The sequence below is a fragment of the Gallus gallus genome, chromosome 25 (assembly GCF_016699485.2).
Source record: "Gallus gallus isolate bGalGal1 chromosome 25, bGalGal1.mat.broiler.GRCg7b, whole genome shotgun sequence".
In the NCBI taxonomy this organism is placed as follows: Eukaryota; Metazoa; Chordata; class Aves; order Galliformes; family Phasianidae; genus Gallus; species Gallus gallus.
Window position 1 is genome coordinate 832,811 of NC_052556.1, and position 21,683 is coordinate 854,493.

Below are 21,683 nucleotides of genomic sequence, written 5' to 3' on the forward strand. Positions count from 1 at the left end.
TCCCTCACCCTCTTCCCTGTCTCTTCCCCTCCCTCTCCTCACCCCTCCCCTTCCTCTTCCTCCACCTCTCCCCTTCCCTCCTCTCCCCTCCCCTCTCCCTCTCCTCACCCCTCCCTTCCCTCTCCTCTCCCTCACCCTCCTCCCTCTCTCTTCCCCTCCCCCTCCCCCTCCCTCTCCCTCTCCCCACCCCTCCCCCCCCCCCCCTCATACCCCCCCTCCTCTCCCCGTCCCCGCTCAGGTTCGGTTCCCGCTGCGCTCGGATATTCCGCCTGTTGCTGCGGAAGCAGCACCTGGAGCAGAAGCAGGTGGAGGACTTCGCCATGATCCCGGCCAAGGAGGCCAAGGAGATGCTCTACAGAATGCTGTCCGAGAACTTCGTGTCGCTGCAGGTTAATGGGGGGGGGGGGGTGGCTCTCAGAGCCCCCCAACGTGGGCGGGGGTCACTGCCGGCTCTGCGGGCCGAGCGGCGATGCGGGCACAGCTCAGTGCGCGCAGTGCGGCTGCAGCCCCCCCCCCCTTTTCTCCCTCCGCCCCCCAGGAGATCCCCCGCACCCCCGACCACGCTCCGTCCCGCACCTTCTACCTCTACGCCGTCAATGTGCCGTCGTGCGCGCGGATGCTGCTGCAGCGCTGCTATAAGGTCGGTCCGTCCCCATCGCCGTCGGGTTCTGCCCACCCCGGGGCTCCGGATCCGACCCCACTGTTACGGGTGTTCCCAATGTGCTGCCGCCCCACAGCCCCACGTGCAGCCCCACAGCCCCACGTGCAGCCCCACGTGCCACCCCACAGCCCCACGTGCAGCCCCACATGCAGCCCCACAGCCCCACATGCCACCCCACAGCCCCACGTGCAGCCCCACGTGCAGCCCTACAGCCCCACGTGCAGCCCTACAGCCCCATGTGCTGCCCCGCAGCCCCATGTGCAGCCCCACAGCCCCGTGTGCCACCCCACAGCCCCACGTGCAGCCCTACAGCCCCACGTGCTGCCCCACAACCCCACATGCAGCCCTGCAGCCCCACGTGCCACCCCACAGCCCCACATGCAGCCCTACAGCCCCACGTGCAGCCCCACAGCCCCACGTGCCACCCCACAGCCCCACATGCAGCCCCACAGCCCCACGCGCAGCCCTACAGCCCCACATGCAGCCCCACGTGCAGCCCCACGTGCAGCCCTACAGCCCCACGTGCTGCCCCACAACCCCACATGCAGCCCTGCAGCCCCACGTGCCACCCCACAGCCCCACATGCAGCCCCACAGCCCCACGCGCAGCCCTACAGCCCCACATGCAGCCCCACGTGCAGCCCTACAGCCCCACGTGCTGCCCCACAACCCCACATGCAGCCCCGCAGCCCCACGTGCCACCCCACAGCCCCACGTGCCGCCCCACAGCCCCGTGTGCCACCCCACAGCCCCACGTGCAGCCCCACGTGCAGCCCTACAGCCCCATGTGCTGCCCCACAACCCCACATGCAGCCCCGCAGCCCCACGTGCAGCCCCACAGCCCCACGTGCAGCCCCACAGCCTGACCCCTTTCTCGTCCCTCTCCCCAGAGTGTGGCCAACCTGATGGAGCGGCGGCAGCACGAGACCAGGGAGAACAAGTGAGGGGGGCTGCAGGGTTGGGGGGCTGTGGGTGGGGGGGGCTGCGGGTTGGGGGGCTGTGGTTGGGGTGGCTGCAGTTTGGAGGGGCTGCTGGGGGGGTTGCTGTGGGTCGGGGCTGTATAGGGGGTGCTGTGGGTCGGGGGCTGCAGTTTGGGGGTGCTGTGGGTCGGGGCTGTATGGGGGTGCTGTGGTTTGGGGGTGCTGTGGGTCGGGGCTGCAGTTTGGGGGTGCTGTGGGTCGGGGCTGTATGGGGGTGCTGTGGGTTGGGGCCGTATATGGGGTGCTGTGGGTCGGGGCTGCAGTTTGGGGGTGCTGTGGGTCGGGGCTGTATGGGGGTGCTGTGGTTTGGGGGTGCTGTGGGTCGGGGCCGTATATGGGGTGCTGTGGGTCGGGGCTGTATGGGGGGTGCTGTGCTTTGGGGGTGCTGTCGGTCGGGGCCGCGGTTTGGGGGTGCTGTGGGTCGGGGCTGTATGGAGGTGCTGTGGGTCGGGGCCGTATATGGGGTGCTGTGGTTTGGGGGTGCTGTGGGTCGGGGCTGTATATGGGGTGCTGTGGTTTGGGGGTGCTGTGGGTCGGGGCTGCGGTTTGGGGGTGCTGTGGGTCGGGGCCGTATATGGGGTGCTGTGGTTTGGGGGTGCTGTGGGTCGGGGCTGTATGGGGGTGCTGTGCTTTGGGGGTGCTGTGGGTCGGGGCTGCGGTTTGGGGGTGCTGTGGGTCGGGGCTGTGCTGTGGGTCGGGGCCGTTTGGGGGTGCAGTGGTTTGGGGGTGCTGTGGGTCGGGGCCGTATATGGGGTGCAGTGGTTTGGGGGTGCTGTGGGTCGGGGCCGTATATGGGGTGCAGTGGTTTGGGGGTGCTGTGGGTCGGGGCTGTGCTGTGGGTCGGGGCTGTATGGGGGTGCTGTGGGTCGGGGCTGTATGGGGGTGCAGTGGTTTGGGGGTGCTGTGGGTTGGGGCCGTATATGGGGTGCAGTGGTTTGGGGGTGCTGTGGGTCGGGGCCGTATGGGGGTGCAGTGGTTTGGGGGTGCTGTGGGTCGGGGCTGTATGGGGTGCAGTGGTTTGGGGGTGCAGTGGTTTGGGGGTGCTGTGGGTCAGGGCTGCAGTTTGGGGGTGCTGTGGGTCGGGGCCGTTTGGGGGTGCAGTGGTTTGGGGGTGCTGTGGGTCGGGGCCGTATATGGGGTGCAGTGGTTTGGGGGTGCAGTGGTTTGGGGGTGCAGTGGTGTGGGGGTGCAGTGGTGTGGGGGTGCTGTGGGTCGGGGCCGTATGGGGGTGCAGTGGTGTGGGGGTGCAGTGGTGTGGGGGCTGTGCTTTGGGGGTGCAGTGGTGTGGGGGTGCAGTGGTGTGGGGGTGCAGTGGTGTGGGGGTGCAGTGGTGTGGGGGTGCTGTGGGTCGGGGCCGTATGGGGGTGCAGTGGTGTGGGGGTGCAGTGGTGTGGGGGCTGTGCTTTGGGGGTGCAGTGGTGTGGGGGTGCAGTGGTGTGGGGGTGCAGTGGTGTGGGGGTGCAGTGGTTTGGTTTGGGGGTGCTGCGCAGGCGGCTGCTGGAGAAGTCGCAGCGCGTGGAGGCCATCCTGGGCTCCATGTTGGCCACCGGCGCTGAGCGCGCGCAGCTGCAGGAGGTGGAGGAGATGATCACAGCGCCCGAACGGCTGCAGCTCGACGGCCTCAAACGGAGCGTCAATAAGTGAGGGGGGAGATGGGGGGGGGGGGGGGGGGGGCAGAGCCGGCGGGGGGGGGAGAATGGAGGGGGGGGGGGGGGCAGGATGGGGGGGGGCACAGAGCAGAGCCGGGGGGGGAGGCAGGATGGGGGGGGGGGCAGAGCAGAGGCGGGGGGGGAGGCAGGATGGGGGGGGGGGCAGAGCAGAGGCGGGGGGGGGGGAGAATGGGGGGGGGGGGGGGGCAGGATGGGGGGGGGGCAGAGCCAGGGGAGGGGACAGAATGGGGAGGGGCAGAGCAGAGCCGGGGAGGGGGGGGAGAATGGAGGGGAGGAGGCAGGATGGGGGGGGGGGGGGGCAGAGCAGAGGCGGGGGGGCAGAATGGGGGGGGGGAGAATGGGGGGGAGGGCAGAATGGAGGGGGGGGCAGGATGGGGGGGGGGGGGGAGAGCAGAGCTGGGGGAGGGGGCAGAATGGGGGGCGCAAGAGCAAAGCCGGAGGGGGGGGGGGGGGGAGAATGGGGGGGGTAGGCAGGATGGGGAGGGGCACAGAGCAGAGCCGGGGGGGGGGGGGGGGCGAAACGGGGGGGGGAGGCAGGATGGGGGGGGGCGCAGAGCAGAGGCAGGGGGGGCAGAATGGGGGGGGGGAGGCAGGATTGTGGGGGGGCAGAATGGGGGGGCCCAGAGTAGAGCCGGGGAGGGGGGGGCAGAGCAGAGCCGGGGGAGGGGACAGATTGGGGGGGGGGGCAGAGCAGAGGCGGGGGGGGAGAAATGGGGGGGGGGGGGCGCAGAACAGATGTGGGGGGGAGAGAATGGGGGGGCCCAGAGCAGAGCCGGGGGGGGTGGGACAGGGTGGGGGGGGCAGAAGAGAGCCGGGGGGGGGAGAATGGTGGGGGGGCAGGCTGGATGGGAGGGGGCGCAGAGCAGAGCCGGGGGGGGGAGGGGGGGCGAAACGGGGGGGGGGAGGCAGGATGGGGGGGGCAGAGCAGAGGCGAGGGGGGAGAACGGGGGGGGGCACAGAGCAGATGTGGGGGTGGCACAGAACAGATGTGGGGGGGGGGGGGAGAGAATGGGGGGACGCAGAGCAGAGCCGGGGGGGGGGTGGGCAGAAATGGGGGGGGGTCACAGAGCAGAGCCGGGGAGGGGGGAATTGGGGGGGGGGGGAGGCAGGAAGGAGGGGGGCGTAGAGAAGAGCCGGGGAGGGAGGGGGGGGGGAGAATGGTGGGGGGGGAGGTAGGATGGGGGGGGAGGGGGCAGAGCAGAGGCGGGGGGGGGGGAATGGGGGGGGGCGCAGAACAGATGGGGGGGGGGGAGAATGGGGGGGCCCAGAGCAGAGCCGGGGGGGGGGCAGAATGGGGGGGGAGTCAGGATGGGAGGGGGCGCAGAGCAGAGCCAGGGGAGGGGGGGGGGAGAATGGGGGGGGGGCGCAGAGCAGAAGCGGGGGGGGGCAGAGCAGAGCCGGGGGGGGGCAGAATGGGGGGGGAGGGGGCAGCGCGGAGCCCCCAACACAAACCCTGCGCCCCCCCCAGGATCGACGCCAGTGAGAACCAGGTGGATGAGACCATCTTCGTGCTCGAGTCGTTCATTGAGAGCACCGTGAGGAGGCCGTGAGCGGAGATGTGGGGCGGAGATGTGGGGCGGAGCCGCCCGCGGCAGCGATGTGGGGCGGCGCTGCGGATGGGGCCGTCTGCGCCATCGGTGGGGGCAATAAAGGGCAGCCCCTTTTTGGGGGGGGGGGAATGCCCCCACGTGCCGCTCCGTCCAGCCGTGTCCTGCGGGGGGGCGGGGGGGGCTGTGGGTTTTGGGGGCTCGGGGGGCATTGGGGTGGGGGGCTGTGGGGATTGGGGAGCAGAGGGGGGTGGGGGGGCTGTGGGGCAGTGAGTGGGGGGCAGTGGGGCTGAGGTGTGAGCGGCCCCCCCCCCCCCCCACTCCTCCCGGCCGCCGGGGGGCGCTGTGTCCGCCCGCCCACTCCCCGCAACGCCGCCCCACCGCCCTATAGGGCAGGGATGGCCCCATAGCCTCCGGTGTGGGGCTGGAATGATCCCATTCCTTGTGATGTAGATTAGGGCCGACCCCATACCTTGTGTTGTGGGGCTGGAACAACCCCATACCCTGTGTTGTAGGGCAGGGCTGACCCCATACCCTGTGTTGTGGGGCTGGGGTGGCCCCATACCCTGTGTTGTAGGGCTGGAATGACCCCATATCTTGTGTTGTGGGGTGGGGGTGGCCCCATATCTTGTGTTGTGGGGCTGGGATGACTCCATACCCTGTGTTGTAGGGCAGGTCCGACCCCACACCCTGTGTTGTGGGGCCGGGGTGACCCCCATACCCTGCAATGTGGGGCAGTGGGAGGCGCACAGGACCCCATCTCTGCCCCACATCATGCAGTGGCGGCCGGAGCTGTGCTATAGGGCTTCCTATAGGGCAGGCCGTAGGGCCGGGAAATAAAGGCAGGTTTATGGGGCAGGCAGCGACCCCAACGGGATCTACGCACGATCCCATCCCGACCCCTCGGCCCCACTGCAGCCCCACACGCCGTGGGGCGACGCCGGGACTGAAAGAAAAGCCGTGGCTGAAATAGAGCTCTGTTGGTTCTCTGTACAGAAGAGATGCAAAAGGGGGAAATGGGGTCTCTAAAAGGCGGTGTGGGGGCAGAGCGGCCCCATAAAGGGGGATCTGAACCCAAAGCTGAGGGCGGGGGGACCCCCAGCCCTGCGCTCCCCGTGGGTGGGATGGGGGGGGATGTGGGGCTCAGACCCCAACACCGACCCCAATACTGACCTCGAAGAATGAGAAACGCCAACCTCAAACCTCGACCCGAGGGGGGGGGGGGACCCCCAACCCCGCGCCCCCCATGGATGGGATTTGGGGGGGGATGGGGGATGTGGGCTCAGACCCCAAAGAATGAGAAACGCCAACCTCAAACCTCGGCCTGAGGGCGGGGGGACCCCCAGCCCTGCGCCCCCCACGTGTGGGGTGGGGGCGGATGTGAGGCACAGACCCCAAAGAACACGAAACGGACCCCCCGACCCACAAAAAGGGGGAGCCCCGCAGACCCCATTACCGCCCCCATAGATGGGAAACAAAACCTCGACCTGAGGGCGGGGGGACCCCAAAGACGGCGCTGCGCTGCGCGGGGCTGTGGGGCACCGACCCCATTCCCCCCCCGCCCCCCCATAGGGTCAGTCCAAGGAGATGACGTTGGATCTGCGGGGGGGGGGCGCAGCGCTGCCCACCCGGCGGCCGTCCCGCAGTGCGGCGCCCCCCGCGGGGGGGAGGAAACGGCCCAGAGGGTCCGCGGCCCGCAGGGAGGTGATGACGGAGCGGCCGCAGCGCTGCCGGGGGAACACCGCGTCACGGCCACAGCGCGGACCCCACAGCGCGGACCCCACAGCGCGGACCCCACCTCACTGACCCCACAGAAATGACCCCACAGCAGGGACCCCACCTCACTGACCCCACATCACTGACCCCACAGCAGGGACCCCACCTCACTGACCCCACCTCACTGACCCCACATCACTGACCCCACAGAAATGACCCCATGTCAGTGACCCCACAGCAGGGACCCCACAGCAGGGACCCCACCTCACTGACCCCACATCACTGACCCCACAGAAATGACCCCATGTCAGTGACCCTATATCAGGGACCCCACAGCAGGGACCCCACCTCACTGACCCCACATCACTGACCCCATGTCAGTGACCCTATATCAGGGACCCCACCTCACTGACCCCACCTCACTGACCCCACAGAAATGACCCCATGTCAGTGACCCCATATCAGGGACCCCACAGCAGGGACCCCACCTCACTGACCCCACCTCACTGACCCCACAGCAGGGACCCCACATCACTGACCCCACAGAAATGACCCCATGTCAGTGGCCCCACATCAGTAACCCCATATCAGGCACCCCACCTCACTGACCCCACCTCACTGACCCCACAGAAATGACCCCATGTCAGTGACCCCATATCAGGGACCCAACCTCACTGACCCCACAGAAATGACCCCATGTCAGTGACCCCACAGCAGGGACCCCACCTCACTGACCCCACAGCAGTAACCCCACTTCAGTAATCCCACCTCAGTAACCCCACGTCACTGACCCCACATCAGGGACCCCATATCAGGGACCTCACATCACTGACCCCACAGCAGTGACCCCACATCACTGACCTCACCTCAGTGACCCCACATCTGTGACCCCACATCTGTGACCCCACAGCAGTGACCCCACATCACTGACCTCACCTCAGTGACCCCACATCTGTGACCCCACGTCACTGACCCCACAGCAGTAACCCCACCTCAGTAATCCCACCTCAGTAAACCCCACGTCATTGACCCCACATCTGTGACCCCACATCAGTGGCCCCACATCACGGACCCCACATCAGGGACCTCACATCACTGACCCCATATCAGGGACCCCACATCAGGGACCCCACATCACTGACCTCACCTCAGTGACCCCACATCAGGGACCCCACAGCAGTGACCCCACATCACTGACCCCACAGCAGTAATCCCACCTCAGTAACCCCACGTCACTGACCTCACCTCAGTGACCCCACATCTGTGACCCCACATCAGTGGCCCCACATCACTGACCCCACAGCAGTGACCCCACAGAAATGACCCCACATCAGTGGCCCCACATCACTGACCTCACCTCAGTGACCCCACATCAGTGGCCCCACATCACTGACCCCACAGCAGTGACCCCATATCAGGGACCCCACATCTGTGACCCCACGTCATTGACCCCACAGCAGTGACCCCACCTCAGTAACCCCACCGCAGTGGCCCCACATCACTGACCCCACATGAGGGACCCCACCTCACTGACTCCACAGCAGTGACCCCACATCACTGACCCCACCTCAGTGACCCCACAGCAGTGACCCCATACAGTGACCCCACATCACTGACCCCCCATCAGCGCTGTATGGCCGTAAACCCACAGCACCGGGATGGGGGGGGCGGTGATGGGGGGCGATGGGGGGGCCGTCCTTTGTACGCACCTGGGAGTCATCCTGGAGGAAGGAGAGCAAATCCAGGCCTGGGAACAGACGGGAAAGGAATGGGTGAAGGGGCGGAGGTGGGGAGGGGGCGCAGTGGGGGGGGGGGGGGGGCTGCGATACCTCTCAGCTCCGGGGCTGCGGTGTAGGATGGGGTGAAGTCGGGGATGGTGGGGGGGAACTCAGAGCACAGCGCTGCTGTGGGGCAGCGCAGCACGGAGGACGGCCGTGGGGCAGCACTGAGCGCTCTGTGGGGCACAGAGGGGTGAGACTGCGGGGCGCTCAGCACCACCCCACAGCCCCCAACCCAGCCACCCCACAGCTCTCATCTATAGGGCCCTGAACCCAACCCAACCACCGCCACCCCACAGCTCTGATCTATAGGGCCCCCCAACCCAACCACCGCCACCCCACAGCTCTGATCTATAGGGCCCCCCAACCCAACCACTGCCACCCCACAGCTCTGATCTATAGGGCCCCCAACCCAACCACCGCCACCCCACAGCTCTCATCTATAGGGCCCTGAACCCAACCCAACCACCGCCACCCCACAGCTCTGATCTATAGGGCCCTGAACCCAACCACTGCCACCCCACAGCTCTGATCTATAGGGCCCCCCAACGCAATGACCGTCACCCCACAGCTCTGATCTATAGGGCCCTGAACCCAACCACCGCCACCCCACAGCTCTGTGATCTATAGGGCCCCCCCAACCCAACCACTGCAATCCCACCCTTCTTTGGTCTGTAGGGTCCGTCAACCACTATAACCTATAGGGTCCCTTCAACCCAACCTAACAGCACTGAGATACCCTGGTTCTACGCTCTATAGGGTCATTCCAACCCAACAGCACTGTGATCCCACGGCTCTGTGCTCTATAGGGTCATTCCAACCCAAACACTGTGATCCCACAGCTCTGTGCTCTATAGGGCCATTCCAACCCAACAGCACTGGGATCCCACGGCTCTGTGCTCTTATAGGGTCATTCCAACCCAAACACGGTGATCCCACAGTTCCGCCATCTTTGAGATCCCTTCCAACCCAACCACGCTGTGGTACTGTGACCTATAGGGCCCCTTCCACCCCAACCCCACTGTGATCCCACACTTCTGTGATCTGTAGGTTCCCATCCAACCCAACCATCCCACACATCTATGATCTGTAGGTTCCCATCCAACCCAACCATCCCACACTTCTGTGATCTGTAGGGTTCCCTTCCAACCCATCCCAACCCCACGGCAGCCCCACAGCTCTGTGACCTGTAGGGTCCCTCCATCCCTCCCCCCCCCCCCACCGTGACCCCCAACCCAACGTGCCCGGCCGCCCCGCTCACCCCCTGGGTCCGGCTGTGGGGTGGGCCGCTCCGGGGGTCCCGCAGTGCTTCCTGGGGGGCGGCCCCTCCTCATCAGAGGAGCTGTCCAAGGTCAGATCGATCACCTCCACCTCGGGGGGGGGCGGGGGGGCGGCCTCGGGGCTGCCGGCGTAAAGGGAAGGGGCTGCGGAGGTTCAGTCCTCAGCAATGGGGCGAAGAAAACCCCCCCCCGCCCCAAAACACCCCACTGCCACCCCCCACCCCAATCCCACCCCGAGCCCCACTGCCCCCACCCCAAACCCGCACCTCTCCCACCCCAACCCTCCCCACCCCATACTGCACCGCCCCCCCCAACCCAAACCCTTCCACCTCCCCCACCCCCACCCTCCCATCCCTCCCACCCCACACCCACATTCGTCCCACCCCAATCCCCGCACCCTCCCCGACCCCCCCCAACTCCCCACCCTGAAACCCGCATCGCTCCACCCCAACTCCCACACCTCCCCCACCACAACCCCCCCACCCCATAGCCCCCATACCCCAAACCCCCACACTTCCCTCAACCCAACACCCCCGCATCGCCCCACCAAACCCCCGCACCCTCCCAAGCCCCCCATCCTCCCCACCCCATACACATCACCCCCACCTCAAATCCCACCGCCCCCACCCCAAACCCCACACCTCCCCCACCATAGACCCCACACCTCCCCCACCCCAAACCCCACACCACCCCCACCCCAGACCCCACATCATCCCCACCCCAAATCCCCCACCCCAGCCCCACAGCAGCGCTCCCACTGCCCGCTCCCCCATTCCCAGCTCTGACATCTCAGCACAACTCCCCCCAAACCCCACACCTCCCCCACCCCAAACCCCACACCTCCCCACCCCAAATCCCACACCTCCCCCACCCCAAACCCCACATCATCCCCACCCCAAACCCCACACCACCCCCACCTCAGACCCCACACCTCCCCCACCCCAAATCCCACATCTCCCCCACCCCAAACCCCACATCACCCCCACCCCAAACCCCACACCCCCCCCCACCCCAGACCCCACATCATCCCCACCCCAATCCCCCCCCCAGCCCCACAGCAGCGCTCCCACTGCCCGCTCCCCCATTCCCAGCTCTGACATCTCAGCACAACTCCCCCCAAACCCCACACCTCCCCCACCCCAAACCCCACATCATCCCCACCCCAAACCCCACACCACCCCCACTGCAGACCCCACACCTCCCCCACCCCAAACCCCACATCACCCCCACCCCAACCCCCCCCCCAGCCCAGCCTCCCACCCCAGCCCCACAGCAGCGCTCCCACTGCCCGCTCCCCCACTCCCAGCTCTGACATTTCAGCACAACTCCCCCCAAACCCCACACCCCCCCCACCCCAAACCCCACATCATCCCCACCCCAAATCCCCCCCCCAGCCCCATAGCAGTGCTCCCACTGCCCGCTCCCCCCCTCCCAGCTCTGACATCTCAGCACAACTCCCCCCACCCCAAACCCCACATCATCCCCACCCCAAACCCCACACCGCCCCCACCCCAAACCCCACATCACCCCCACCCCAACTCCCCCCCCCCACCCCAAATCCCCCCCCAGCCCCACAGCAGCGCTCCCACTGCCCGCTCCCCCCCTCCCAGCTCTGACATCTCAGCACAACTCCCCCCACCCCCCCACCCCAACCCCCCACTCCCACCGAGGTCGGCGGCCCCGCACAGCTCCCGCTTCTCCTTCCTGTGCCGCATGGGACACCAGGAGCCGTCCTCCATGAACTCGATCTCATCGCAGTCTGTGCAGGAGTTGAGGATTTCCATGAACAACCTGCCAGGAGAGCACGGCTGCGGCGGCTCAGGGGGGGCGGCCCCGGCACGGCGTGGGGCGTGGGGTGTGGGGTCGGGGGGGGGTCGGGGGGTGACGCTCACCCGTCGATGATGAGGCGGTCGTAGGGCGCCCCGCGGTCGCACACGGGGCACATCCAGGTGGGTTTCTTCTCGTTCATCTGCAGGTACAGCGCCGCGTCGAAGCACTGCAGGTGGCTGCAGGTGGTGGCCCGGCACGGCACCGCCAGCCGCATCTTCCCCAGCTGCAGGCACAGGGGGTCACCCCGCCGTCCCGTGCTCTATGGGGTCCCTCCAACCCAACCACGCTGTGATCCCACGGTTCTGTGCTCTATGGGGTCCCATCCAACCCAACCACGCTGTGATCCCACGGTTCCGTGCTCTATGGGGTCCCATCCAACCCAACCACGCTGTGATCCCACAGTTCTGTGCTCTATGGGGTCCCTCCAACCCACCCATGCTGTGATCCCGTGGTTCTGAGGTCTACAGGGTCCCTCCAACCCAACCATGCTGTGATCCCATGGTTCTGTGGTCTATGGGGTCCCATCCAACCCAACCACACTGTGATCCCGTGGTTCTGTGCTCTATGGGGTCCCTCCAACCCACCCATGCTGTGATCCCATGGTTCTGTGCTCTATGGGGTCCCTCCAACCCACCCATGCTGTGATCCCGTGGTTCCGTGCTCTATGGGGTCCCTCCAACCCAACCACGCTGTGATCCCATGGTTCTGTGCTCTATGGGGTCCTTTCAATCCAACCATTCTATAACCCCATGGTTCTGTGCTCTATGGGGTCCCACCCAACCCACCCATGCTGTGATCCCGTGGTTCTGAGGTCTATGGGGTCCCTCCAACCCAACCACGCTGTGATCCCATGGTTCTGTGCTCTATGGGGTCCCTCCAACCCAACCACGCTGTGATCCCATGGTTCCGTGCTCTATGGGGTCCCTCCAACCCAACCATGCTGCAATCCCATGGTTCTGTGCTCTATGGGGTCCCATCCAACCCAACCATGCTGTGATCCCACGGTTCCGTGCTCTATGGGGTCCCATCCAACCCAACCACGCTGTGATCCCGTGGTTCTGTGCTCTATGGGGTCCCATCCAACCCAACCACGCTGTGATCCCATGGTTCTGTGGTCTATGGGGTCCCTCCAACCCAACCACACTGTGATCCCATGGTTCTGTGGTCTATGGGGTCCTTTCAATCCAACCATTCTATGATCCCAAGGTTCTGAGGTCTATAGGGTCCCTCCAACCCAACCATTCTATAATCCCACGATTCCGTGGTCTATGGGGTCCCATCCAACCCAACCATGCTGTGATCCCATGGTTGTGTGCTCTATGGGGTCCTATCCAACCCACCCATGCTGTGATCCCATGGTTCTGAGGTCTATAGGGTCCCTCCAACCCAACCATTCTATAATCACAAGGTTCTGTGGTCTACAGAGACCCTCTAACCCAACCACACTGTGATTCCGTGCTCTATGGGGTCCCATCCAACCCAACCATGCTGTGATCCCACAGTTCTGTAGTCTATGGGGTCCTTTCAATCCAACCATTCTATAATCCCAAGGTTCTTTCGTCTATGGGGTCTCATCCAACCCAACCATCCTATAATGCCATGGTTCCGTGGTCTATGGGGTCCCTCCAACCCAACCATGCTGTGATCCCATGGTTCTGTGGTCTATAGAGACCCTCCAATCCAACCACACTGCGATCCTACAGTTCTATGGTCTATAGAGACCCTCCAATCCAACCACACTGCGATCCTACAGTTCTATGCTCTGTAGGGTCCCTTCCAACCCAACCACTGTGTGACCCCATGGCTCTATGACCTATAGGCTCCCTCCCAACCCAACCCAACGGCGCCGCGATCCCACAGCTCCATGACCTATGGGGTCCCTCTCCCGGAGCACAGGAAAGCGACCCGCTTTGATGTGGGGCGTGCCAACCTACGGGGCACATGAGGGACACCCGCAGGCTGGTGGTGGCAACCTCACTGTCGGGATCCGCTGTCAGCTTCTCTTTGACTGCAAGAAGAGAGGGGAAACGCCCCCCCCCGTCAGCAGCAACGGAGAACCACCGTTAGGGATGGAGAAGACCCCGGAAGAGCCCCCAGACCCACCAGCACCCAACGCCACCGCGTCTGCAGCTCAAAGGAGCACAGCGCTGTGGGACCGCCGGGTGGGAGGAGAAATGACCCCTCCCCACCATTCCAACAGAGCCGCTATGGTTGGGAGAGACCTTTGGGATCACCCCCCCCCCCCCCCCCCGCCCCCACCCCATATCGCCCCATCCCCTCTGAGAGTCGCTGAGGTCAGGAAAGACCTTTAGGATAACCCAACCCCCCCCCCCCAAATCCCACCCCACCACCCCCCGCTGATCGTCACTGAGGTCAGGAAGGACCTTTAGGATCGCCCCCCAACCCCACCCCATCCCAGCACCCCCCACTGACGGCCACTAAGACTGGGAAAGACCTTTAGGATAACCCAACCCCCCCCAAATCCCACCCCATCACCCCCCGCTGATGGTCACTGAGGTCAGGAAGGACCTTTAGGATCGCCCCCCAACCCCACCCCATCCCATCCCCATCAATGGCCACTAAGACCTTTAGGATAACCCAACCCCCCCCCCCAAATCCCACCCCACCACCCCCCGCTGATGGTCACTGAGGTCAGGAAGGTCCTTTAGGATCGCCCCCCACCCCCACAGCCACCCCCGCTATGGGGTGGGCCACCACACGGCCCTCACTCAGTGCTCGCGAGTGGTCGGGGTTGCGGATTCCTTTGGCCCTCAGCTTCTGCAGCAGCGCCACCGCCGTCAGCTGCTTCACCAGATACACCGACAGCGAGTAGTTCTGGGGGGGCAATTACCCCGAGTGGGCGTAATTGGGGCTGGGGGCGGCAGCCGTGTCCCCAAAGAGCGCAGCGGGGACGGCTCGGGGTCACGCTGGAGGACCCTCTTCCAAGATACCAACCCCAACCCATCCCATCGCACCCACCGAGCGCGGCCCTAAAGAGACTCGTGGAACCTATAAGGGTTGGGAAGACCCCCGAGACCCTCCGGCCCAACCCCAACCCATCCCACTGTGCCCACTAACCATGACCCCAAATAGCATCACAGTGTCATTAAGGGTGGGAGGACCCCCAGACCCTCCTGTCCAACCCCACCCCATTGCACTGTGCCCCATCACCCTAATAGTGCCATTAAGGCCGAGAAGCCCCCCAGACCCCCTACCCAACCCCACCCCATAGCACTGTGCCCCACGACTCCACATAGCACCATGGAGGTCGGGCAGCCCCCCAGATCCCCCACCCAACCCCACCCCATAGCACTGTGCCCCATGACCCCACATAGTGCCATGGAGGTCGGGCAGATCCCCAGACCCCCCGCCCAACCCCACCCCATAGCACTGTGCCCCATGACCCCACATAGTGCCATTGAGGTCGGGCAGCCCCCCAGGACCCCCATCCAACCCCACCCCATTGCACTGTGCCCACTAACCATCACCCTAATAGTGCCATTAAGATCAGGAAGACCCCCAGACACCCAGACCCCCCCCACCCAACCCCACCCCATAGCACTGTGCCCCATGACCCCACATAGTGCCATTAAGGTCGGGCAGCCCCCCAGACCCCCCACCCAACCCCACCCCATAGCACTGTGCCCACTAACCATCACCCTAATAGTGCCATTAAGGTCGGGAAGCCCCCCCAGACCCCCCACCCAACCCCACCCCATAGCACTGTGCCCTATGACCCCACATAGCGCCATGGAGGTGGGGCAGCCCCCCAGGCCCCCCACCCAACCCCACCCCATAGCACTGTGCCCCACGACCCCACATAGCGCCATGGAGGTGGGGCAGCCCCCCAGGCCCCCCACCCAACCCCACCCCATAGCACTGTGCCCCATTACCCCGGATAACGCCATTAAGGTCAGGCAGCCCCCCAGGCCCCCCACCCAACCCCACCCCATAGCACTGTGCCCCATGACCCCAAATAACATCAATAAGGTCGGGCAGCCCCCCAGGCCCCCCACCCAACCCCACCCCATAGCACTGTGCCCCACGACCCCACACAGCGCCATGGAGGTGGGGCAGCCCCCCAGACCCCCCACCCAACCCCACCCCATAGCACTGTGCCCCACGACCCCACACAGCGCCATGGAGGTGGGGCAGCCCCCCAGACCCCCCACCCAACCCCACCCCATAGCACTGTGCCCCACGACCCCACACAGCGCCATGGAGGTGGGGCAGCCCCCCAGCCCCCCGCGCGGCGCTCACCCTGCCGCACTCCGCAGACCAGTTGACCACGATGGTGTTGGGCAGCGCGGCGGACAGCAGCGCCAGCGGGGTGATGTTGACGGGGCGGCTCGGCCGCTTGGGCTCCACGCCGTTCTTTGTGGGGGGCAGATAACCCTATGGGGGCGGTGGGGGGGGGGGGAATGGCATCCGGACCCCCGGCCCCACCTCCCCCCCCCCCACCCCCTTTCTCCCCACTCACGGGCAGAGGGCAGAGCTTCCCATTGACTTTGACAAACAGATTGGGGGGGAAGTGGTCCTCCTGCGGGCAGCTCGTCTCACACAGGCAGAAGCGCAGCTGCACCTGCACGGCGTGATCGCAGCGCGCGCCCAGCACTGCATCCCTGCACGGGGGGGGCAGGAAGCAATGGGGGGGGCAGCATGGGGGATGGGGGGCAGCATGGGGAATGGGGGGCAGCATGGGGAATGGGGGGGGCAGGCAGCAGGGGGGGGGCAGTATGGGGAATGGGGGGCAGCATGGGGAATGGGGGGGGGCAGGCAGCATGGGGGGTTAGCATGAGGGGGGGCAGCACGGGGAATGGGGGGGGCAGGCAGCAGGGGGGGGGCAGCATGGGGGATGGGGGGCAGCATGGGGGGTTAGCATGAGGAGTGGCAGCATGGGGAATGGGGGGCAGCACAGGGAATGGGGGGCAGCATGGGGGGGCAGGCAGCACGGGGGGGGCAGTATGGGGAATGGGGGGCAGCATGGGGAATGGGGGTAGGCAGTATGGGGAATGGGGGCAGGCAGCATGGGGGGGGCAGCATGGGGAATGGGGGGCAGCATGGGGAATGGGGGGCAGGCAGTATGGGGGGTTAGCATGAGGGGGGGCAGCACGGGGAATGGGGGGGGCAGGCAGCAGGGGGGGGGGCAGCATGGGGGATGGGGGGCAGCATGGGGGGTTAGCATGAGGAGTGGCAGCATGGGGAATGGGGGGCAGCACAGGGAATGGGGGGCAGCATGGGGGGGCAGGCAGCACGGGGGGGGCAGTATGGGGAATGGGGGGCAGCATGGGGAATGGGGGTAGGCAGTATGGGGAATGGGGGCAGGCAGCATGGGGGGGGCAGTATGGGGAATGGGGGGCAGCATGGGGGGTTAGCATGAGGGGTCGCAGCACGGGGAATGGGGGGCAGCACAGGGAATGGGGGCAGGCAGCATGGGGGGGGCAGCATGGGGAATGGGGGGGGCAGACAGCATGGGGGGTTAGCATGAGGGGAGGCAGCACGGGGAATGGGGGGCAGCATGGGGGGGGCAGGCAGCATGGGGGGGGGCAGGCAGCAATGGGGGCGGGCAGGCAGCAATGGGGGCGGGCAGGCAGCACGGGGGGGGGGGCAGGCAGCAATTGGGGGGGGGGCAGGCAGCACGGGGTGGGGGGGGCAGGCAGCAATGGGGACTGAGGCTCTGCACGGCCTCAGGGCTGCAATGCCAACACAGCTCACCCAGCCCGGAGCCCCCAGCCCCGCTCCTGCCCGGACCCACTGCTCACATCCCCATAACCCACAGCCTACGCTGCCACCATTCAGACCCCCACCGTTCAGACCCCCACCACTCATCTCACAACCCACATCCCCACCACTCAGATCCCACCACTCGGACCCCCACTGCTCACATCCCCTCTGCTCAGACCCCACAGCCCAGACCCTCACCACCCAGACCTCATGACCCAGACCCCCACCACTCACACCCCACCTCTCAGACCCCACAGCCCAGACCCCACTGCTCACATCCCCACCTCTCAGACCCCACAGCTCACATCCCCACCTCTCAGACCCCACAGCTCACATCCCCACCTCTCAGACCCCACTGCTCACATCCCCACCTCTCAGACCCCACTGCTCACATCCCCACCACTCAAATCCCCACAGCCCAGACTCCAAAGCTCACATCCCCACCTCTCATACCCCACAGCCTGGACCCCACTGCTCACATCCCCACCTCTCAGACCCCACTGCTCACCGGGAGCTGAGGATCTGCTGCACCTGCTGCGGGGTCAGCGCGAAGGTGAAGTGAGCTTCCTCGAAGCGCTGGCTGCTGGCTGAGGCTGGGGGAGAGGATTTGGGGGGGATGCCGTCAGTGGGGCGCACCCACAGCCAGAAAGCAGCACACCAAAACTCCCACCTGGCTCCTCCACCCCATATGGGAACGGCCAACATGGCACAGAGCTGCACCTCTGGTGGGACACACAGAGACCCCCACCCTCACTGCCCTGAGCAGCGCCTACAGCCAATCGTTGGCCAAATGGTGACCAAAGGTTGACCAAAAGTTGACCAATGATTTACCAAGAGTTCATCACCCAATGACCAACAGCTGGCCAACAACTGGCCAACAACTGATCAAGAACTGGCCAACAACTGACAGTTGACCAAGGGTAGATCAACCATTGACCAACGATTCACAATGAACTGACCAACAGTTGACCAACCACTGGCCCAGAGCTGACCAATGACTGACCAACCACTGGCCCAGAGTTGACCAACAGCTGACGATCCATTGACCAAGAGTTGACCATGAACTGCCCAACGTTTGAGCAAGAGTTGACCAACAGCTGACCAACCACTGGCCAAGAGTTGACCAATGACTGACCAACCACTGGCCCAGAGCTGACCAATGACTGACCAACCACTGGCCCAGAGTTGACCAACAGCTGACGATCCATTGACCAAGAGTTGACCATGAACTGACCAACGTTTGAGCAAGAGTTGATCAACCACTGACCCAGAGCTGACCAATGACTGACCAACCACTGGCCAAGAGTTGACCCACAGCTGACAATCCATCGACCAAGAGTTGACCATGAACTGCCCAACGTTTGAGCAAGAGTTGACCAACAGTTGACCAACCACTGACCAAGAGCTGACCAAGAAGTAACCAAGAGTTGACCAACTGCTGAGCAACCAATCACCGAGAGCTGACCAACATCCGACCGAGGGTTGACAAACAGCTGACCAGGAACCAACCAAACACTGCCAAACCACCGACCAAAACTCAACCAAGAGTTGACCAACTGTTGACCACGAGGTGACCCCGAGTTGCCCCCAAGCGGCCACGGGACCCCACCGCCCCCCCACGAGGGTCTGCGCTGCACTCCGTTACTGAGCCGGCTGCAATCGGACCTGACGGTGCCGGATGGTTTTTTAAGCCGTTTTGCCACAATCTGTAACATCAATTATGTGCAAAATTAACGATCCCCTCTCATAACGAACCCTCCCAGCACTCGCTAATTTCTTTGGATCTCAATGGTTATCCAACAGCTGATCGACAGTTCACCAACAGTTGACCACTGCATGGCCAATGGTTGACCAACATCTGACCAGTAGTTGACCAATGGTTGACCAACGGTTGACCAGTAGTTGACCAATGGTTGACCAACAGCTGACCAGTAGTTGACCAATGGTTGACCAGTAGTTGACCAATGGTTGAGCAACAGCTGACGAGTAGTTGACCAATGGTTGACCAACAGTTGACCAGTAGTTGACCAATGGTTGACCAACAACAGACCAGTAGTTGACCAGTAGTTGACCAATGGTTGACCAACAGTTGACCAGTGTTTGGCCAATGGTTGGCCAATGGCTGACCGACAGCTGACCAATGGCTGATGAACAGCTAACCAACAGTTGTCCACTGCTTGGCCAATGGTTGGCCAACAGCTGACCAATTCTTGGCCAGTGGCTGACGTACCCCTGACCAGTGGTTGACCAACACTTGGCCAACCACTGACCAACGCTAAGCCAACAGCAGACCAATGCTTGGCTAACAGCTGACCAATGTCTGACCAATGGTTGACCAAGGCTTGGCCAATGGTTGACCAATGGTTGATCAACGCTTCGCCAATGGTTGACCAGTGGCTGAACCATAGTTGACCAATGCTTGACCAATAGTTGACAAATGGTTGACCAATGCTTGGCCAACGGTTGACCATTGGTTGGCCAACGGTTGGCCAGTGGCTGAACCATGGTTGACCAATGGTTGATCAACGCTTGGCCAATGGTTGACAAATGGTTGACCAACACTTGGCCAGTGGCTGAACCATGGCTGACCAATGGTTGACCAACGGTTGGCCAATGGTTGACCAATGCTTGGCCAGTGGCTGAACTGCAGTTGACCAATGGTTGACCAAGGCTTGGCCAATGGTTGGCCAGTGGTTGAACTGTGGTTGACCAATGGTTGACCAATGCTTGGCCAACGGTTGACCATTGGTTGGCCAACGGTTGGCCTGTGGCTGAACCATGGTTGACCAATGGTTGACCAATGCTTGGCCAGTGGCTGAACTGTGGTTGACCAATGGTTGACCAATGCTTGGCCAACGGTTGACCATTGGTTGGCCAACACTGGGCCAATGGCTGAACTGTGGTTGACCAATGGTTGACCAACGCTTGGCCAGTGGCTGAACTGTGGTTGACTAATGGTTGACCAATGTTTGGCCAACGGTTGACCAATGGTTGGCCAGTGGCTGAACTATGGTTGACCAACGCTTGGCCAACGGTTCACCAATGATTGACCAACAGCAGCCACGAGCCAGCAGCCCCCCGCAGCACCACACCTACCGAGCGTGGTGGGCTTGATGAGCTCATCGTAGACGTCGTAGAAGGGCAACCGCTGCATCTTCACGTCGGGGTGCACCGGTTGGACGGGCGGCGCCAGCTGAGCGCCCTCGGCCTCACGCCTGCTTTCCAGCACCAGCAGCGGCCCCCCGGCACCGGGCTCGTAGGGCAGCCGGCACGGGGCGGGCAGGGGGGGGAGCGGCCCCACGGGGCCGTGCAGCACGGGGAGCTCGGAGGGGCTGAGCGCCCTCCGCGGGAAGCGGCGCCGGTACAGCTCAGCGATCTTCATCTGCACGGCCGCGCTGCAGCCGGAGCGCAGCAGCTGCAGGGCTTTGGCCAGCAGTTCGTGCTTACGGCCGCTCCGATTGCGTCCGGAGAACGCCAGCAGGACCTGCAGCTCCGACACCCTAAAGCTCATCACCATGTGCTGCGGGGACACGGCGCCGTCAGGCTGTGGGGTCCCTAGGGGGTCCCTATGGGGTCTCTATGGGGTCCCTAAAGCTCATCAACATGTGCTGCGGGGACACGGTGCTGTTAGGCTGTGGGGTCCCTATGGGGCCTCTGTGGGGTCCCTAAAGCTCATCACCATGTGCTGCAGGAACATGGCGCCGTCAGGCTATGAGGTCCCTATGGGGTCCCTATGGGGTTCCTAAAGTTCATCACCATGTGCTGTGGGAACACGGTACTGTCAGGCTATGGGGTCCCTATGGGGTCTCTATGGGGTCCCTAAAGCTCATCACCATGTGCTGCGGGGACACGGCGCCGTCAGCCTGTGGGGTCCCTATGGGGCCTCTATGGGTCCCTATGGGTCCCTATGGGGTCACTATGGGGTCCCTAAAGCTCATCACCATGTGCTGAGGGAACACGGCGCCGTCAGGCTATGGGGTCCCTAGGGGGTCCCTATGGGTCCTCTATGGGGTCCCTATGGGGTCCCTAAAGTTCATCACTATCTGCTATGGGAACACGGTACTGTCAGGCTATGCGGTCCCTATGGGGTCACTTAGGGGTCTCTGTGGGGTCCCTAAAGCTCATCACCATGTGCTGCGGGAACACGGCACCGTCAGGCTGTGGGGTCCCTATGGGGTCACTATGGGGTCCCCATGGGCCTCTATGGGGTCCCCAAAGCTCATCACCACGTGCTGCCCCACGGCGGTGCGGTCCGGGACACTCCGCTGCCGCTCCATCTCAGCCCCACAGCCCGGCCCCGCACAGCCCCCCCGGCCCCATCCCTGCCCGGCCCCGCAGCGCCCCGCACCTCCAGCTCCGCTCCCTCCGCCATTGTGGGACATGGCCGCAGACGCCGCCGCCGCGGGGGGGTCCGTGGGGCGCTCCGCTCCGCTCCGAACGGCGCCGGGACGGAACGGAACGGAACGGAACGGAACGGAACAGAACGGGACGGGGGGGT

General features: G+C 64.6%; 2 protein-coding genes and 1 non-coding gene across 12 annotated transcripts; 2 read left to right on the forward strand and 1 right to left on the reverse strand.

Annotated features, from left to right (window-relative positions):
• Positions 1-211: 211 nt before the first annotated feature.
• Positions 212-5,006, forward strand: POLR3C (RNA polymerase III subunit C). Its single transcript, XM_040652489.2, has 5 exons — positions 212-389; positions 539-640; positions 1,551-1,600; positions 3,131-3,280; positions 4,779-5,006. The coding sequence occupies exons 1-5, from the start codon at positions 321-323 to the stop codon at positions 4,858-4,860; spliced, it is 453 nt and encodes a 150-aa protein (XP_040508423.1). The 5' UTR covers positions 212-320; the 3' UTR covers positions 4,861-5,006.
• An 818-nt stretch (positions 5,007-5,824) lies between these two features.
• On the reverse strand, positions 5,825-21,683 carry PIAS3 (protein inhibitor of activated STAT 3). Of its 10 annotated transcripts, none has more exons than XM_040652490.2 (13): positions 21,534-21,683; positions 20,282-20,705; positions 17,694-17,778; positions 15,942-16,083; positions 15,722-15,835; positions 14,191-14,296; positions 13,396-13,469; positions 11,524-11,684; positions 11,298-11,422; positions 9,613-9,775; positions 8,403-8,527; positions 8,283-8,320; positions 5,825-6,584 (listed from the first exon to the last, which is right to left on the reverse strand). In XM_040652490.2, exons 1-13 carry the CDS (start codon positions 21,555-21,557, stop codon positions 6,432-6,434), a joined length of 1,734 nt encoding a protein of 577 aa, XP_040508424.1. In that variant the 5' UTR covers positions 21,558-21,683; the 3' UTR covers positions 5,825-6,431. The 10 variants fall into 10 exon arrangements, 6 of the variants coding, with proteins under 6 accessions (XP_040508424.1, XP_040508425.1, XP_015153963.3 ...); XM_040652491.2 differs by having other exon boundaries at positions 11,524-11,600; positions 15,722-15,856; XM_015298477.4 differs by having other exon boundaries at positions 15,722-15,856.
• On the forward strand, positions 19,504-19,613 carry MIR6662 (microRNA 6662). The gene has a single exon (NR_105531.2). It is a non-coding gene; the product is annotated as a microRNA 6662 (primary transcript).

Excerpts from the sequence above, each read along its gene's own strand:
- POLR3C (XM_040652489.2), top strand. The coding sequence starts at position 321 with ATGATCCCGGCCAAGGAGGCCAAGGAGATGCTCTACAGAATGCTGTCC. Across the intron at positions 390-538 it reads AGAACTTCGTGTCGCTGCAG|GAGATCCCCCGCACCCCCGA; the intron begins GTTAATGGGGGG and ends TCCGCCCCCCAG. Across the intron at positions 3,281-4,778 it reads CTCAAACGGAGCGTCAATAA|GATCGACGCCAGTGAGAACC; the intron begins GTGAGGGGGGAG and ends CGCCCCCCCCAG.
- PIAS3 (XM_015298477.4), bottom strand. The coding sequence starts at position 21,557 with ATGGCGGAGGGAGCGGAGCTGGAG. Across the intron at positions 16,084-17,693 it reads CAGCAGATCCTCAGCTCCCG|GGATGCAGTGCTGGGCGCGC; the intron begins GTGAGCAGTGGG and ends CCCCCCGTGCAG. Across the intron at positions 13,470-14,190 it reads CGACCACTCGCGAGCACTGA|TCAAAGAGAAGCTGACAGCG; the intron begins GTGAGGGCCGTG and ends CTCTTCTTGCAG.